The following is a 19,389-nucleotide window of genomic DNA, read 5'->3' on the forward strand; positions in this document are numbered from 1 at the left end:
GCCGCCCTCCACCCTCTCCCTACCATCCGGACTCCTATACCTGAGTCAGATTCCCAAACTCTGTGTCCGGAAGCCGCCCAAGGCTCTGCCCGGCCTCCAGACCCTCAGGGATATTCTGGGAGGTCCCGCCACTAAAACATGCTTAGGGCAAAGCAGAAACTGCCTCTGCTTTGGAGGAGAAATTTTCCCAAGACTACTTGTCTTTTTATCTGAGGGGAAGGGCTGAGTTAAGACGCAGCCGCAGGGGGACAAGCACAAATAAATACGGAAAAAACCTCTCTAGGGGCGGCCATTGTACTTGGCACAATGGCAATGGCGGGGCCCAGAGAGCATTTTTATCCAGTTGAGATTAGAAAGCAAACTAAATGTGGACGTATTACCCCTCCTCCGGGGCCCTGACCCACTACTGCCCATCCCTGAGGGCTGTAGGAGTGGAAGAGGGGAAGATTCTGACTTTTCGTCAAGAGTCCTGGCCTATATCACGGGACGGGGTTTGGGGGGGGGGGTAGGAAATTTAGGGCGTGGAGGCAGGTTCTTAAGCACAGGGCTGGGATTCCCAGAAGTTTTGGGCACTAGTCCTTTGACCACCCTGGGCTTTCTCAAAAGCTGCCAGAGCCAAGTCCCCACCCTTCCCAGCACTTTCCGGCCAACAATGAGCGCGTTCAAAAGGGCAGGGCTGGCCCAGCAGAGAGCAGGAACCCCGTTCCCGCGATGGGCAGGAGGGACTGAGTAGGCCTGGTGGCTTTCTGGAACCGAGGAAATATGCCCCAATACTGTAAGGACTGGCAGCTCCGCCTTTGCTGCCTTGGTTGTTTTGAAATAATACAGTCAGAAAGATCTTTCTGGAAGCCAAGGCATCTTTCATGAAAAGCAGTCTCAGCTCTTCCACAGATGGTGTTTTAAAGGACTCCTCAGGCAGCTTAGGGAGATCCTCCTGACCCCGGAAGCACTGGGGCCCCACAGCTTCGAAACCCCTTGGGAAGGGGCCCTGGGTGGCTCAGTGGGTTAAAGCCTCTGTCTTCAGCTCAGGTCATGATCTCAGGGTCCTGGGATCGAGCCCCGCTTCAGGCTCTCTGCCCGGCGGGGAGCCTGCTTCCCCCACCTCTCTCTCTGCCTGCCTCTCTGCCTACTTGTGATCTCTGTCTGTCAAATAAATAAATAAAAATCTTAAAAAACAAAACCAAACCCTTGGGAAGAGCTGAGCCCCGAGCTGACAGCTTGGGATGCTAGTTTTGAGCAGCCTGCCACCCTGGCTGGCCACAGCACCCGTGGAGGGGGACCCGAGCCCTTCTCCACATGTCTCTTGCCTACATGCTGATCTCAAAACTGGGGAGCTGGGGGGGGGGGCGGTTGCTGGTGGAGGGCTGACGTAAAGAGCTGTGTGAGATAAACCACAAGATATGCCCAGCTCAGGGCTGGGCACAAACAGCTCCTCATTACATAACAGCAACATTTTTGAATAAAAGCTTGTCACTGTGCATCTTGTATGGTGCCTGTCTCTGTTCTACCGGAGGCTCACAATAACCCTTTGAGGTCGCTATTACTACTCCTCTCCTACAGAAAGCAAAATTGAGGCTTCGAGAAGTTAAGCAAATTGTCAGGAGTTCCACAGCTGATTATAGGTGGAGGTGGAACCCCAACCCCAGCGAGTCTGACCCCACAGCCGGACTCAGCTACTGTGTGATAATTTGTTATTACTCCTCACTGGCACATCTTCAGAGGATCTCAAGCCTCGAGTATTACTGCACAAAGGGCGGACTGTTATTAAAGCCAATAAAAGAAGTTGTGGGCTTGCTTTCACGCTGTGGTAATTATGAAAACTGGGGAGAAGAAGCCCAGAACAAAAAACTAAAATTCTTTTTTTTTTTTAAAGATTTTATTTATTTATTTGACAGAGATCACAAGCAGGCAGAGAGGCAGGCAGAGAGAGAGAGAGAGGAGAGAGGGAAGCAGGCTCCCCGCTGAGCAGAGAGCCCGATGCAGGACTCAATCCCAGGACCTTGGGATCATGACCCGAGCCGAAGGCAGAGGCTTTAACCCACTGAGCCACCCAGGCGTCCCCAAAAAACAAAATTCTTGAATGATGAAACTATTTAGTAGTCGTAGTGGTACTAAGTAGTACCAAGAAACCCTCATTCCCCCAAACCACCTATCAGTGTAACTAACGCTTTTCTGTGTCTGAGCCCTCCACCTTGCTTCATTCAGCCTAACAACCCCCAGGATGTATCCAGAATGCCGGTATTCACTCCTAATTTGCTGATGAGGAGACTGAGGCTCAGAGTAGCAGGGGTTCTTGGGGCCAATTACTCTTCATGAAGATCACTGGTGTTTCTTGAGCAATTACTATGTCCTGGGTACTGTCTGGTGCTCAACATGAGTTAAAATGAAGCAACAGTCTTCTGATGGGGATTAGTATTCTGTCCATTCTGCAGATGAACAAGTTGAGGCCTAGGGAGGCAGAAGAACTGGTCCTAAGACACGGAGCTAATGAGATCCCCCAAGCTTGCTCATACTAGCAACTTGGCAGCCGTGATGGGGCTCGCAGCCTAGTGAAGGTAAATGGCCAGTCTCACGGGGAGAACCTCCGCTCTGCAGTGGACCGCGGAAGATCTGGAATGTGGGAGAGGCAGTCCTCGCCTTTGGAAGGTCATGGAGACGCAGAAGAGAACGGCTTGGGATTTGAAGATAGGCCTCTGCAGTCCCAGTTTTGCGGCTTGCTGGTTGATGATCAGGCACATTGCATTAGCCGCTGAACTTTGGTTTCACCTGTAGAGCCGAGCCACAGTGACCCGTCTTGTAGGGCTGTCGTGAGAAGCATGGTTTACACAAAGCCTGGCACTCACCAGAGACCTTACCGCAGTTCAACGGAGGAGGAGAAACACACGCCAAGCTAGCAGCACTGGGCAAAGTTTGAGTAGTGTCACACATGATGTTCAGCCACAGGCGTGCAAAGAATTTCCTGGGGCAGTTTGGGCTGGGCTCATCAAGGCAGGCTCTTAGAAAGGGTGTGAACTCAGGCTTGTCTTTGATTCAGGGCAAACGGAGCCCATGGGAAATTCGCACGGGTAACTCCAAAGAGCTCTGGATGACTGATTTCAAACAGTCAGTGTTGCAGTTACCTCCTGTCCCTGGGGCCAGATCCTCCCGCTCTCCACCTCCTTAAAGAACGGGACATTCTATGAGAGAAATGCGGTCCAGCGGCAGGAGAGGGCATGGCGTGTTCAGGAAAGTCGCAGGGCTTTGGAAGAGCTGGAGGGCCAGATTCGAAGGTGGGGCATGGTGGGAGGGACAGCAGTGGGCGCAGTGAAGGGCCCAGGGCTGTGAACCTGGCTGTGTGTGAGGGCTAACGACTTAAGTGACACAGGGAGTCAGCGTTCAATGAAATGGTGATCACTGTGGCAAAAGCCACGGAGAGCTCAAGGTAAAGGCTGAAGGTCAACACGGACTGCAGTCATCAGAGCCCAGAGTGGTGATGCCAGCACAGGTGGGGACAGAAGTGAATGGAACACAGGCCTCTAGCTGGGCCTCCTGACCCGTTTCCTACACTAGTAAACCCAACGTGCCAACTGTCTGCAAAATGGACAGAACACTGATCCCCATAGTCTCAGTTTCCGGCTTTGTGATGAGGGTCCACATGAACGCTAGTGCGACTGGCCCCAGGGTGGGTGTTACGGAGTGCATATTTGTGTCTCCCTCACCCCCCCCCCCCCATGTGTATGATGAAATCCTAATCTCCACTCGGACTGCATTAGGAGGCACGGCCTTTGGTTATTAGATCATGAGGGTAGAGCTCTCATGATGGGATTAGCACCCTTATAAGAAGAGACAGAAGAGCTTGCTTCCTCTCTCTGCCTTGTGAGGACACAACCAGAAGTCTGCTGTCTACAAACCTAAGCACATTCTCACCAGACACCAGATCTGCCAGCACCTTGATCTTGGACTGCCCAGACTCCAGAACTGTAAGAAGCGAATGTTTGCTGTTCCAGCCATCCAGGCTATGGAAGTCTGCTAATAGCAGCCTGAACTGACTAAGCCAACGAGCTTGACAGACACGCCGTAGAATGGCTATGGGCAGAATAGGCCATCTCGAGTCTAAATACATCGTGTTTTTCAGTAGGCGCAAATGTGTGGCAGTGAGAATAACATGCAAATCAAAATCTAGGAGATTGCTTCACCTAAAGTCTGATAACGCAGGGGAGGTGAAAGCTCTGAAAGACATTATTTCTACCATCACACTGCAGTCTCCTGGTAAGTAGCCCCCACTCGCCGTGGTTCACAAGCTCTTGTCCTCCAACTTCAATTCCCCCTTCTTGTCCAGATGATGAGACTGGCACTGCTGTGTCACAAAACCAAACACCAGATAGACCAGCACAGCCCAACAGCTCTTTTTAAATATTTTCCCTTTAGAGGTGCCTGGGTAGCTCAGTGGGTTGGGCGTCCAACTACTGATTTTGGCTCATGGCCATAATGCCTCATGGTTCAGGGTTGTGAGATCGAGCCCCAGGACAGGCTCTGCGCTCAGCGGGGAGTCTACTTGAGATTCTCTCCTTCCCCCACACCACCCGCGCTCACGCACTCTCCCTCTAAAAAATACGTATTTTCCCTTTGGCCCATATGGTCAATATGGTCTGATTACTGGACAGTCCTGGAATGTACCATTGCTATTTGTTGCATTTTCCCCCTCCACAGCCCTCCTGTGTGCTAAAAATGCATTCCTAAGGCTTTGGTTTGATTCTGGTTTTGTGCTGGTCATCAGAAGTCAGACCAGTATTTCTTCGAACAGGACAGACTGTTAAAAGGTGCAGAGGAGCAAGGAAACACGGCGTGGAGGCGTCTGTGGATAGAATAAAGCACACACTTTATTCACTGAGTGGTGAGTGTACAGCAGTGACGCGGAGGGCAGGGCGGGGAGCGAGTGTTGTTTGCAACGGGAGCGCGAAGCAGGTCGGGGCCGTTAAGCACAGCAACGCGGGGCCGCGGGGCCGCCCCTGCCTCTGCACACGTCTGTGGTCTGCCGGGCGCAGACAGACACCCACTCACTTTCTCGGGGACACGACACATCTTGTACACAGCGGTTCTTCCCAATACTCACTTTCATGTTCCTGAAAGGGGAGGGAAGGAAGAACTGGACGTCTTCTGACGCTTGCAAGAAAATTCCATTCAACTGAACTTAAAACGAAAGGACTCCAAGAGAACCGGATGCAGGATTGTCGGCAACTCACAGACACCACACATTTATTACTGGACAGGTCTGTACCCAGAACCCAGAAGGAACATATCGGGGACACTTGTTTTCTCTTCCACGGGATAAGGAAACATAGGCACATATAGTCATTAAGGGGCTCCCCACCTTTCTGAATGGCAGTGGATATAGTAGTGCCTCCCGCTACCTTTGGTGAATGAGGTTCGAAAAGTGACTCGCGGGGTCTTCATTCTTGAGAGAAGACACTTTGGGGAAGAATTTTATGTCATGATAACAACTGCCAGTCCATTACACCAACCATCATTGCATTTGTTTGATTTTGCTGTGTTTACATATACTGCTTAGAAATTTCTTTCAGCTGAAACAGACCGCCTCCCCCTTTCCACTTTGCCAGAAATGAAACTCACCCACTTAAAAACACAAAAATCCATATGCAAAGCAGATCAATCACCATCTCCTCATGGCTTCCTGGGCAGCAAATGGAAAGAGTAATTTTTTTTTTTTTTTAAGCCAAAGTAAAAATTTCTCTTTCTTTCATCACAGCATAGTTGCCTAGTTTCCTTAATGTACATTATCACTTTAAGGTGATGTCACAGCAAATCTCACGCCTGAAATGATTTCTTTTTCTGAATAGAACCTCCTTCAAAAGGGAGTACTAATGAGTGAGTTGTAGGGTTTACTCACAAACACTTGGTTTGTCCAAAGAAAATAATTTTAAAGATCAAGTCAGGTCAAGGCTAGCCTAGGAAGAGTGGATAAAACAGTGACCAGTCATACAGAAGAGGTGATTTGTAAAAACAGCTTGTCTCGGAGGACACAGACGGGGGGGATTACATGAAGTTCATGGAGTTCATTGCCTTCCTCACTCTTTCCTGACAAAGAGAGGGCTCGCCTGCCCCTTCAACGCACAGAATGCTAACGCTTTTTGAAAGAATCTTTAGAAAGACCTACCTAGTCAAAAGTGGTTAATTCCATTTTTTTAACTTGCAAAAGCATGTGTATTTTATATAATCATCTGAGAAGCAATTCTTTAGAAAAAGGTGTTTGCTTTAAAGTGTAAAGAAATTAAGTGAAAGTTTTATAAACATTTCCAGCAAGACTTCTCTCAAAGTCGAGTTGACGGCCATCACCAGACTGAGAGGATGAGAGTGGCAAAGGGAGTGTGCACCGTAGGACCCATGAACCCTGGCTCTTCTGTGGGAAGTTTCAGCAAACAGGCAGTTTGTCCTTAGTTGCTGAAGAAGTCCCATTAAGAACATTTCATTACTAACATCAACCAAAATACAGACACTTAGCTAGCTATACAAGTTCCCAAATTCTCTTTAGGTCTCGTCTTGAACCACACGGGAATAGTAAATGGTATCCTGGCTTTTCTGGAAGAGACTTTAAAGCACTGACTTTCAGGCTGTGAGAGGCCTCTTTTGCTTCGTGCTTAAAGAATCAAAAATGAGCCCAGCGCTCAAAAATATAGCCCTTGGGGTATGGACCAGGAAAGCCTGCCACGTGTCGAAGTCCTCCCCTAGAGTAAACGAGTAAACAAGCCTGTTCCTCGGGCTGCGTTCACAACTAGAATTTTTGTGCGCCATGCAGAGTGGGGTTCAAGCAGAGAACACTGATCTCCTATACAGTGGCCTGGACGTTTTGAGGACAAACGTGCTGAGCCCAGTTTAAAAGAAAAACAATGGCGAGGCCCTTGTAGCCCATATATTAGATTTGGCAGTTAGGAGAACCTGGTTGCCCCATGACCCATCCCTCCACTGGAGCCTTCTGCTGAGAGTGGAGTTGAGGAACCCAGTCCACATTATGGTTTCCCACAACCCCTCCCCAGAGCGTAGCACTGCGTCCTTTGTAGACAGGAGGCTACGGACATTTTCCAGTAATGCGTTTTGCACAGTATAGTTTAAATTAGCTAATATACTTGGAAAGAAGCTTCCCGCCCCCTACCCCCACACTGGGTACAGAACGGAATTCAAAAGAGATAGGAAAAGTAGAGTTTCATTGGCGGGAGCAGGTTTTGGGTTCAGATCTTTAACTATCATTGCAACTTTTCTCACCCTGGCATTTGCTTGCATGTGCATGGGTCATAACTCGTTAACCAATGACAACATTGAGGGTCCTTTATGATCCCCGTTAATGGAAAAATTCTCTCCACCAGCCCAGCACTGGGACCCATCTGGCCATCCTCATTGTGGATTACTGGGAAGGCACCATGGTCCCCACTCCTCCCACTTTGCCAGTGCGAAGCCAGGACTAGGATTCGCAGGCACTGTACCGAGGCTGCTGCTGTCAGAGAGAAGAGCAAAGACGGGGCAGCAGAAATATAGAATGAAAGCCAGAGGCCACTCAAGGCACCAAACTGCAAGCTGCAAACTAGGGGCTTCAGCCCAACGAGCAGCTGGTTGTCTCAGGTCTGCTTCATCAGAATCATTTGCAAAGTATTTTAGTAGGTCCGACACACACACACACTCACACACACGCGCGCGTGCACAGGCACATGTGCACACATGCACGTTCGTATATGTGAAAACAGGCCTCAAACATGCAGTGTGCAGCACTCAGAGGACAGGCGGCTCTAGAGCTTTCGGGAATAGCACACGGGAAAAGCCAGCCCAGATCCCCTCACAGCACCCAAGTGATGGAGCGGGTGCCACGTTACAGGTCTGCAGCAGTTTCCAAAACTATTTTTGTTTGCTTTTTACCGTGGAGATTGGCTTCTAACTAATTCGGATACTTGGTGGCCACAGGAAGAATTTCTTAGCTTTTTAAAAGTAGTGGCATACGAAGAGAATTCGAACGATTTCTCCTTTGGCTTTAAAACAGAATTTAAATTCCTAGGCAGAGCCCCCAGAGCACGAGACCAAATGTGAAAACCACCCACGTGTGGAGCTGGAGGGAGATACCCTCCCTTGTCCGCCTCACCACTTGTTTGTGTCACGGCTGGAGGTGTCCAGGAATCACGATGCGATCTCATATGCACGTTTTGGTGAAACCCTAGGCTCCCCTTTGAATCTGGTGTTGCTGAATTTGCAGACTCTGGTGGGACACTCCGAGGTCCATGTCCAGCCTGATCTGAGGTCTGGGGTCCTCACTGTGCTGCAGATCTGAGCTATATGAATCGCGGGGGATGTTGGCTTCCGACCCCGACACCCTTCCACAGGTGCCCTGTCGGGTGAGGTCTGACCTCAGTGCTGACCTCTGAGTCACACTCAAGTGTGCAAACGTTCCTCGGAAACAGCACCCAAGCAGAGACGAAATGCAAAATAACATGCAGATGCCTCAGACTACACTGAGGCGTCCAATGACACACACACACACACACACACACACGCACGCACGAACACTCACACTGTGAAGTCAACAGAGCTAGGCAAGAAGGAAAGCTGAAAAGGTCAAATGAAATCAGTCTGAGGCAATATACCCTGGAGTTGCAGAGATTTCCAAGAGCAAAGTGTGCCTTTCCTTAGCCTACTACTGAAGAGACCTCAAAAAAATCCCAAATCCAAGTGGACCTGATTAGATTCAGGGGCCCTGGGGTGAGGAGCAGGGGATGTAAAGTAGAAGAACTTGTATTGGCGGGACACGGGATTTTCCTTCCTTTTTTTTTTTTTTTGCCAAGAGTGTTGTGGCCCTGGGTCAAAAATCACATCCAATAGCACACAACTGGAGATCATCTCTCCCTTTCCTTTCTTTACAGTGGGGGCCTGCGATAGCACCTGTCCTTGGTGGGGAGGCAGAGGGAAGTGTACAATCTGAAGCAGAAAAAGAATTAAGGGCTAATCATTCCTTTTCCCTCTCTTTCTCTTATTTATTATTATTATTATATTTTATTTTTTTTAGTAATAGCTAAGTAATTTGCCAACCAGGTCCTAGCAAAAAGTAGAGAAAAAGGAGCTTATTAAAAATGACCTTGGCTGCTATCCAGCCCACTCACTCAGAGCTGCCCAGCTCCCCGACTCTGATTTCCATCCCACTGGGGCCCAGGCCAGGCTTCATGAGGCCAGTGAGGACAGGGGTGTGCAAAATGGTGCGACCATATGGGTACATCCCTCAGGCTCTTCTCCTTAGACACGGTGCTACACAATACATTCCTGCTTCGGAATGATTACGACTGCTTTTCCCCATGCGGCATCCTAAGGGCACTTGCTGGCTCTTACCCAGACAGTCAGCACTCTGGTTAGACAACATATAAAGGAAATGGAAGAAGTAGCTCCTGTTGTGTACATAAGGTGATGTTGGAAGGTCACGTGTGAACACTACTGTCGAGTGTGGGGAACACAGAAATTCTGACCCCATTACTTCTTGGCAAGTGTTGCCGGTGGCTGGCCCAGTATTTGGCTCATGGGTGTTTTAGTCAGGTTTCCTGTTCTGTTGTTGCTGAGGGACAGAATTCTGTCTAAAGTTTGCTAATTCTCCAATCACGTTTGGGCCTTAACACAACATCCTATGTGTCGCCGCCATGTCAGTCCTTTTCTTAACTGCTGTCTACATGGTTGGGGGCGGGGGGGCGCGGGCTTAGAAGAGTTTCGCTTTCTTCTTCATGTCGTTGCGTCTCCAAAGAGGTAACTTGTCAAATTCCTGTATGGACATTCCAAAGATTTCCCGAAATACTTCTGGGGCTAAGTGGCGCTGTGGGTGGGAGAAAGAACAGTGGTCAGTCCCGATGGCCATGTGGATGGCCTTGACACTTGATTTTGAGTCTGTAAGTGATGGTTTTGAAAAGCAAGGCAGAATGATGGCAGAGGAGTTTACCTCTGAGGCTGGTTGGCAGGCCCTGGACCAACTGGCTCCTTACCTGGTTGGCCCAGGTGAGGCACCCACCCCAGCAGACAGAGCTGGCGGAGTAGTAATGATTATTATAATACACTACCCAGTGATGGGACATAGGAAGGTGATTCGTTATGCTAGAGGCAACTCTGCTTCAGGTCCTTGGGATGCTGAGAAGATGCAAGGAAAATGGACCACAGCACTAAGAAAACCAGAAACTTCCAGAGTGGTGTCTGCATAGCCCTGGGGCTTCTTCCTGGCTCAGCAGCAGCAGCAGGAGCTCTGCGGGGTGCCTGGTCTACCAGGAGAATGGATTCCACCTGTTGTCCCTCCTAAACCATTCCCTTAGGATAGTAGAGCCTTTCTTCTCTGCGCCAGACTGACTTCACGTACAAAGGTATTACCTTTCGTCAAGAAAAAGTAATGATTCTTTATGAGACTGGCAGCCAGAGTTTTTCTTAATTAAAATCACTCAGATGGAACAGTACGAGCAGCCTTGGTGTCTAAGGGGATCTTGGGTATGTGCACCCAGATAACCCTTCAGCTAGCTGTGTGGAAACAGCAAGAGGGAAACCTGTCCAGGGCAAACCTCTTCACTGAGTACTTCCTTCTCTCTCGACAAAGTTCAACCCAGGTGCTGGGATGTCTGAAGAGGGATGGGATCCCATTCTACAACACCAGGCATAATTACGGCAGCATCGGGCTTCCTCAGAAGGTGACTAAAATCATACTGTGTCTCCTGGCTCATCTTCTGGGCTTTACCACATATTAGGCTGATCTAACCCCAAGTTACCTTAGTTCTATCGGCCATATGAGGTGGATTCTTTATTTTTTTTTCCCTTTATGGAAACATTTCTTAGGGGGAAGTTAGGGGGAAATACGGTCCCTGCGGTTGGGACTGGTTAGTTAGTTTTTACCTCCAGCCTGGTTCTGTCCACGTCTCTTAGGATTTTGTTGCGCCCTCTGTTGGTCACCATCAGCATTTCATATGGAAAGATCTGAGAAGCAAAGAGAAACACCTCTTCCAGAACACTGCTGCCCATTTGATTAACAAGCAGAATCTCGCTACAACCTAGTCCTCCCAGGATATAGCTTCTAAGACACTATAATTAAGGTGTCTGAGTGATGGGTGTTCCTCCCATATCCCGTGGACTGGGGCCAGTTCTTTTAACCTTTTCTCAGCTCGCCATGTCTCAGGGAGCCCTGTGTCTTTGGAAGGCTTTGTTGAGTGAAAGAATACAAACTTATTATGTCTTGGGGGTAAAGGTAAAAATTAGAAGTGAAATGATAGGACATGGTTGATAGGGCCAGGGTACCGCTGCAGGGTTCAACAATCTTGAACCGCCTCACGATTTCCTGGAACCAAGCTGACCCAGAAGCAGCGTTCTGGTGGAGGACATACCCAGTTACGGTCACTGGGGAGCACAGCCTTGGACACCTCTGGAGTTTCAGAATGGTCCGGAGCTTGGGTAACCAACCATCCCAGTTTGCCTGGGACTGAGGAAGTTCCGGAATGCTAGACTTCCAGTGCTAACAGTGGCAACATCCTAAGCAAATGCAATGTCTTGGTCGCCCTATCTGGCATGGTCGGCCCCACTCAGCAGTGGGCATGCCTCGCGGTGCTGGTAGCAGGGGATACCAGCAGGGGCCAAGCGAGTACTAAGCTCCTGAGAGGCAGGCTAGTGCTTTACTGTGAACACACAGTACCATGCCCTGTGAAGCCTTAAAACTATTGACTCAGTGTGACAAAACCAGTGAGTGTCCAGGTACTTTCTGACATGGCTTGTTTGACCTATCAGCTTGGAAGCAAGTGGGCCTCAACACTGAGAATGGTAGAAAGAAAGAAAGCCAAATCTTTTCAGGATGATGCCTGGTTTGCTGACCCCATGTGAGAATAGCGAGATTGGCTGTACTTGCCTTTGGTTCCAACATGTTGGGCATGGACACTCCTCGATCCATTCTCGTTCCAGACATGTGGCCATCTGGGAGAGTCTGCAACAGAAAAGCTGGTTGAAAGGAGGAACACATGACACCACACGGAGCTGTCGGGGGGAACTCTGTGACTTCCCCAAATTCCCCGTTTGGGTCCTAAATCCTGCAGATGTGTCATCTTCATCATCATACATTTTTCAAAGTGAGATCCCTACTACATAAAAGCAGGACTATCGGGAATACTGTTCTTCCATCATCAAGTTGGGGACAGCTCCTGGCCTACTACTGACTAATTCCTAATTTAGGATCCATGCATGAAAGCATACGGTCTATCAACAAAGTGCCACGTCCGTGATTGTGTTCTTATTTTACTCTTCATTTTCCTTGCATTTTTTTCCCTTTTCTCGTTCTCCACCATAATTTTGTAAGGTTTAGGGTCCAGCAAAAAAGGAATGGTACCAGAACAGCTCTTTCCTTTTGACCAAGACAGCAGGACCACAGGAAGGAGGGGAGGACCGAAAGTACTGAGTGGTTATGACTAAAAGGCAATACTGTATTTGAGCAGACCCCTGATGTTGGTCCACTTCCACCCCAGAGAGGACTCTCCGAGGCCAGAGCAAGGTCCCCCCGACACATGCCTGGTTCATGCCACACACCCAAGGCCTACAGAGCCAGCCCGACACCCACACCAGGATGTCTGATCCTCATCACTCCTCACATCGATGTACTAATGAACCAGACAGATCAACCCCAATAAGGATCTTCTCAACAGAAACCCTTCCAGGGAGTAGCCACCCGTGTCTGCATTGGGCAGTGGCTGTTTTGCTGGTGTGGCCAACTCGAGAGAGGCAGTGTTCCATACCTGGTAGTCTAGAAAGGAAAGAAAAAGAAAATATCAGAAGGATAAGATCATAGAAGAACACGGAAAAATCAATATACCATATATCCTACTGCAATTCCCCAGACATTTTCCAACGTACCATATTCCTCTCTCTGCGGGGGTCTCTGTACATACCACATTCCTGCCCCCCAAAACCCAGGAAATGCCTCCTCCAGTTGCAGTGGTCAATTAAAATACCCTTTCCTCATGGAAGCTTTCCCCGACACACTGAAGGTATTTCTACCTTCTCCGATTCCAGCATGCATCATGGGAATCTTCTCTCCCCCCGCCCCAACCTGTCCCTGTCTCTCCGTCACGTGCATTTCTGACAGCCAGACCACAGCTTTCTTAGAGAGCATGGCAACACCACGTGTCTATCTCACGGAGTACTCAGCATGTGGCAGGAGCAATGCATTCATTCTTACACACCCTGCTTCTCACGGTCTCATTTCCATAGAGATGCTTTGAGATTTTTTGCAGTTAATTAATTAATTAATTAGAAGTCAATTAATTAACTATAGCATATTGTTAGTTTCAGAAGCAGAGGTCAGTGATTCATCAGTCTTACATAACACTCAGTGCTTGTTACATCACGTGCCCTCCTCCACCACCCAGTCAGCCCATTTTCCCACTGTCCTCCCCTCCAGCGACCCTGTTTGTTTCCTATGATTAAGAGTCTCTTATGGTTTCTCTCGGATTTCATCTTGTTTTAGTTTTTTCCTCCCTTCCCCGTGATCCCATTTTGTTTCTTAAATTCCACTTATCAGTGAGATCATATAACTATCTCTGACTTATGTTGCTTAGCATAATACCCTCTAGTTCCATCCATATTGTTGCAAATGGCAAGATTTCATTTTTTTGAAGGCTGAGTACTACTTCATTGTATATATTAACACATCTTTAGCCATTCATCTGTTGTCGATGGACATCTGGGCTCTTTCCATAGTCTGGCTATTGTGGACATTGCTGCTATAAACATTGGGGTGCAGATGCCCTTTCGGATCACTATATTCGTATCTTTGAAGTAAATACCCAGTAATGCAATTGCTGGGTTGTAGGGTAGCTCTAATTTCAACTTTTTGAGGAACCTCCATGCTGTTTTCCAGAGTAGCTGCACCAGCTTGCATTCCCACCAACAGTGTAGGAGGGTTCCCCTTTCTCCACATCCTCGCCAACATCTGTCATTTCCTGACTTGTTAATTTTAGCCATTGAGGTGAGGTGGTATCTCGTGGTTTTGATTTTTATGTCCCTGATGACAAGTGATGTTGAAGATTTTATTGTGTGTCTGTTGACCATTTGTGTCTTCTTTGGAGAAATGTCTATGTCCTCTCCCCACTTCTTGATTGGATTATTTGTTCTCTGGGTGTTGAGTTTGTTAAGTTCTTTATAGATTTGCATACTAGCCCTGTATCTGATAAAACATTTGCAAGTATCTTCTCCCATTCTGTCAGTTATCTTTTGGTTTTGTCGACTGTTTCCTTTGCTGTGCAAAAGCTTCTGATCTTGCTCAAATCCCAATAGTTCATTTTTGCATTTGTTTCCCTTGCCTCATAAGATGTAACTAGCAGGAAGCTGCTATGGCTGAGGTCACAGAGGTTGCTGTGTTCTCCTCTAGGATTTTGATGGATTCCAGTCTCACATTTAGGTCTTTCATCCATTTTAATTCTATTTTTGTGTGTGGTGTAAGAAAATGGTCCAGTTTCATTCTTCTGTATGTGGCTGTCCAATTTTCCCAACCCCATTTTTTGAAGAGACCTTCTTTTTCCATTGGATATTCTTTCCCGCTTTGTCAAAGTTTAGTTGACATAGTTCTTAGAGTTAAGGATCCATTTCTGGGTTGTCTGTTCTGTTCCACTGATCTATGTGTCTGTTTTTGGGCCCATACCATACTGTGCGATGAGTGATTACAGTTTGTAATAGAGCCTGAAGTCTGGAATTGTAATGCCACCAGCTCTGCTTTTCCTTTTTTAACATTCCTTTGGCTATTCAGGGTTTCTTCTGGTTCCAGAGAAATGTTAGGATTGTTTCAGCTCTGTGAAAAAGGTTGATGATATTGTGATAGGGACTGCACTGAATGTACAGATTGCTCTAGGTAGCACAGACATCTTAACAGTATTTGTTCTTCTAATCCATTAATTTGGAATGTTTTTCTATTTCTTTGTTTCTTCTTCAATATCTTTCATGAGTGTTTTATAGTTCTCTGACTCCTTGGTTAGGTTTATTTCTAGGTCTAATCTTATGGTTTTTGGTGCAATTGTAAATGGGATCGACTCCCTTAATTTCTCTTTCTTCTGTCTCCTTGTTAGTGTATAGAAATGCAACTGATTTTTGTGCACTGATTTATATCCTGAGACTTTGGTGAATTCCTGTATGAGTTCTAGCAATTTTGGGATGGAGTCTTTGGGTTTTCCACATACAATATCATGTCACCTGCAAAGAGTGAGAATTTGGCTTCTCTGCTGATTCAGATGCCTTTTATTTATTTATTTATTTATTTCTGTTGTTATTGTCTGATTGCTGAGGTGAGGCCTTCTAGCACTAGGCTGAACATCAATGGTAAGAGTGGACATCCCTACCGTGTTCCTAACCTTAGGGGAACAGCTCTCAGTTTTTCCCCACTGAGAATGATACTTGCTGTGGGTTTTTCACAGATGGCTTTTATGATATTGAGATAGATATATTCCCTCTATCCCTACACTGTGAAGAGTTTTAATCAAGAAAGTGGATGTTGTACTTTGTCAAATGCTTTTTCAGCAACTATTGAGAAGATCATATAGTTCTTGTCCTTTCTTTTATTAATGTAGTGTATCACATTGATTGATTTGTGGATGTTGAACCACTGTTGCAGCCCAGGAATAAATCCCACTTGGTCATGGTGAATAACCCTTTTAATGTACTGTTGGATCCAACTGGCAAGTATCTTGGTGAGAATATTTGCATCTGTGTTCATTAGGGTTATTGGTCTGTAATTCTCTTTGGCAGGGTTTTTGTCTAGTTTGGGGATCAAGGTAATGCTGGCCTCACAGAGTTTGGAAGCTTTCCTTCTCTTTCTATTTCCTGAAACAGCTTCAGAAGAATAGGTATTTAATTCTTCTTTAAATGTTTGGTAGACTTCCTCTGGGAAGCCATCTGGTCCTGGATTCTGGTTTGTTAGGTTTTTAATTACTGCTTCAATTTCCTTGCTGGTTATAGGTCTGTTCAGGTTTTCTATTTCTTCTTGCTTCGGTTTTGGTAGTTTACACATCTCTAAGAATGCATCCATTTCTTCCAAACTGTCAAACTTGGCATATAGTTGCTAATATGTTCTTATAATTGTTTATATTTCTTCAGTGTTGGTTGTGATCTCTTCTCTTCCATTCATGATTTTATTTTGGGGGGTCCTTTCTCTTTTCTTTTTGAGAAGTCTGGCCAGGGGTTTATCAATATTATTAATTCTTTCAAAGAACCACCTCCTAGTTTCATTGATCTGTTCTTTTTTTTGGTTTTTATTTTATTGATTTTTGCTATAATCTTTGTTAATTCTCTTCTCCTGCAGGATTTAGGATTTACTGTTCTTTCTCCAGCTCCTTTAGGTGTAAAGTTGGGTTGTATATTTGAGCCCCTGAGAAAGGCTTGTATGGCTATATACTTCCCTCTTAGGACTGGCTTTGCTGCATCCCAAAGGTTGTGTTTTTATTACATTTGATTCCATGAATTTTTAAAAATTCTTCTTTAATTTCCTAGTTGACCCATTCATTCTTTAGTAGGATGCTCTTTAACCTCCATGTATTTGAGTTCTTTCCAAATTTCATCTTGTGACTGAGTTCAAGTTTCAAAGCATTGTGGTCTGAAAATATGCAAGGAATGGTCCCAATCTTTTGATACCAGTTAAGACTTGACTTATGATCCAGTATGTGATCTCTTCTGGAGAATGTTTCATGAGCACTCGAAAACAATGTGTATTCTGTTGCTTTAGGATGGAATGCTCTCAATATATCTGTGAGGTCCATCTGGTCCAGTGTGTCATTTCAAAGCCTGTGTTTCCTTGTTGGTCTTCAGCTTAGATGATCTATCCGTTGCAGTGAGGGGGGTGTTAAAGTCCCCTACTATTATTATATTACTATCTATGTGTTTCTTTAATTGTGTTATTAGTTGGTTTATGTAACTGGCTGCTGCCATGTTAGGGGCATACATATTTGTAATTGTTAGATCTTCTTATTGGACAGACCCTTTAATTATGATATAGTGTCGTTCCTCATCTTTTATTATAGTCTTTGGTTTAAAATCTTATTTGTTTGATACAACGATTCCTACCTCAGTTTCCTTTTGATGTCCATTAGGATGATAAATGGTTTTCCACCCCCTTACTTTCGATCTGGAGGTGTCTTTGGGTTTAAAGTGAGTCTTCGGCAGACAGCATATTGACAGGTCTTGCTTTTTTTCCAGTCTGATATCCTGTGTCTTTTGATTGGGGCATTTTAGCCCTTTATATTCAGAGTAACTATTGAAAGTTACGAATTTAGTGCCATTGTACTACCTATAAAGTCACTGACTGGTTCTGTATATTATATAGTTCTTTCCTGGTCTATGTTACTTTGGGGCTTTCTCTTCACTTAAAGGATCCCATTTAATATTTCTCACAGGGCTAGTTTAGTGATCACAAATTCTTTTAGTTTCTGTGTGTTCTGGAAGCTTTTTCTCTCTCCTATTTTGAATGATAGCCTTACCAGACGAAGTATTCTTGGCTGCATATTTTTCTCATTTAGCACCCTGAATATATCACGCCAGTCCTTTCTGGCCTGCCAGGTCTCTATGGATAGGTCATCTGCCAGTCTAATGCTTCTACCCTTGTAGGTTAGGGACCTACTGTCCCTCGGTGCTTCTAGGATTTTCTGTCTCTGAGATTTGCAAGTTTCACTGTTATATGTCAAGGTGTTGACCTATTTTTATTGATTTTGAGGGGGTTCTCTGTGCTCCCTGGACTTGAATACCTGCTTCCTTCAGATTAGGGAAGTTCTCCGCTATAATTTGCTCCAATATAAGAGAGTTCTCTTTTTCCTCTTCCACTCTCTTTCCTTTTCTTCTGAGATCCCAATTAACTTTTATATTGTTTTGCTTTATGGTATCACTTATCTCTCGAATTCTTCCCTCATGATCCAGCAGTTACCTTTTCTCAGCTTCATTCTCCATCTTTTAGATCACTAATTCTCTCCTCTGCCTCATTTATCCTAACAGAGCCTCCATTTTTTATTGCATCTCATTGATAGCCTTTTGGTTTTGACTTGATTAGATTTTAGTTCTTTTATTTCTCCAGAAAGGGATTCTCTAGTGTCTTCCATGCTTTTTTCAAACCCACCCAGTATCTTTATAATCACTATTCTGAACTCTAGTTTGGATAGCTTACTTATATCCATACTGATTAGGTTCAGTCAGTCAGTCAATACTGCCTCTTGTTCTCTTCTCTGATGCAAGTTTTTCCATCTTGTCATTCTTGCAGAAAGTGATCACTTTTCTATTTGTAGAGTTGCAGATATTATTTTCTTAGATATCAGGTTGACTTCTCAGGTGTTCAGAATGATTTGACAACTGTCTAGCCGAATTCCTGGGACCTGATGAAACTAAGGTCCCTTACTCCTCCATAATCTTGAACTATCTCCTGCTTTGCAATTTTAATACATGCTCCACTAGCTCCCAGAGGCTAGCTGTGATCTGGCTTTCGGATGACAGACAGCATGAACCCAGCCAATGTACACTTGACTGCGCAACCTCTTCTCAATGACTTGGCCAGTCATTCAGCAGCCCAGGCGCACAGGTCTTACCTCGCACTCCCCCACTGACGTCCCCATAGCTGTTGTACTGAGCAAAGTCTGTGGAAACAGGCTGAAATGATAAAAAACAAAACAAAACAAAACAAAACACCATTAGACAATCTGCTCCAGAACCATGGTTTTGGAGTCAGGTGAAAAGGAAGAAAGGATTTACAAAATCCTCAGAATTCTTCCCAAGCTGAATTCCTGGACCTTCGTTATTTGTCTTCTACTATTACAAAATCTCTTTGTCTTTTGCAGGGCATCCAATGCCAGCAGGTGCTGGGTAAGCAAGTTATCTTTTTGCCAATAAATGAAAATACATTCCTCCACGCAGCTAGCTATACAACTGTATTTGTTCTATGCTTTTTGGGGAGGGCAATAGCAACAAACTTTCCCATATCTTTTTATAACAGAGATAAGGGCTCAAATCATTACTTGTAGCTTGACTGTGGAAATATTTGCCACACAATTAATTAATATAGTCTTCCCACCAGCTTATACAGGCTATTCTCTCATCTAAAGTCAATTTCTCCTTCTCTCAATAGAAATATGTTATTTTGCCTGTAACTTTAAGGGACTTGCCAGGAGATCAGGGGAATTACAATTTTTATTATATTGTAATATATAATATTGAGATCATATTATCAGACATAGTCAGACAGTCTATTAGCACTTCAACCAGGACTGAAGAGGGAATCAACTCAGGAACAATTAACTGAGAAATCTTACCCGGTGAAGCCCATTTTTTCCATAGCCTGGGAGAGATGAGGTTTTAGATGATAGAACATGTGAAGCTGAATGAGAAAAGGTAAAAAAAAAG

The 19,389-nt window shown here is 45.7% G+C and overlaps 1 protein-coding gene and 1 long non-coding RNA gene across 20 annotated transcripts in view; one reads left to right on the plus strand and one right to left on the minus strand.

The window, feature by feature from the left end:
• Positions 1-3,862: 3,862 nt before the first annotated feature.
• Positions 3,863-4,888, plus strand: LOC125084271 (uncharacterized). Its single transcript, XR_007122579.1, has 3 exons — positions 3,863-3,959; positions 4,115-4,248; positions 4,784-4,888. It is a non-coding gene; the product is annotated as an uncharacterized LOC125084271 (long non-coding RNA).
• Positions 4,836-19,389, minus strand: part of ABLIM1 (actin binding LIM protein 1) — a 303,053-nt gene continuing 288,499 nt past the window's right edge. For all 19 annotated transcript variants that reach the window (XM_047701373.1, XM_047701378.1, XM_047701371.1 and 16 more), the window contains 6 exons: positions 19,299-19,363; positions 18,579-18,639; positions 12,762-12,769; positions 11,885-11,959; positions 10,885-10,965; positions 4,836-9,829 (listed from right to left, as the gene is read on the minus strand). In XM_047701373.1, the coding sequence (XP_047557329.1) occupies positions 9,716-9,829; positions 10,885-10,965; positions 11,885-11,959; positions 12,762-12,769; positions 18,579-18,639; positions 19,299-19,363 (404 nt within the window). In that variant the 3' untranslated portion in view covers positions 4,836-9,715. The remainder of the gene's footprint in view (positions 9,830-10,884; positions 10,966-11,884; positions 11,960-12,761; positions 12,770-18,578; positions 18,640-19,298; positions 19,364-19,389) is intronic.

Source organism: Lutra lutra, chromosome 14 (genome assembly GCF_902655055.1).
Source record: "Lutra lutra chromosome 14, mLutLut1.2, whole genome shotgun sequence".
In the NCBI taxonomy this organism is placed as follows: domain Eukaryota; kingdom Metazoa; phylum Chordata; class Mammalia; order Carnivora; family Mustelidae; genus Lutra; species Lutra lutra.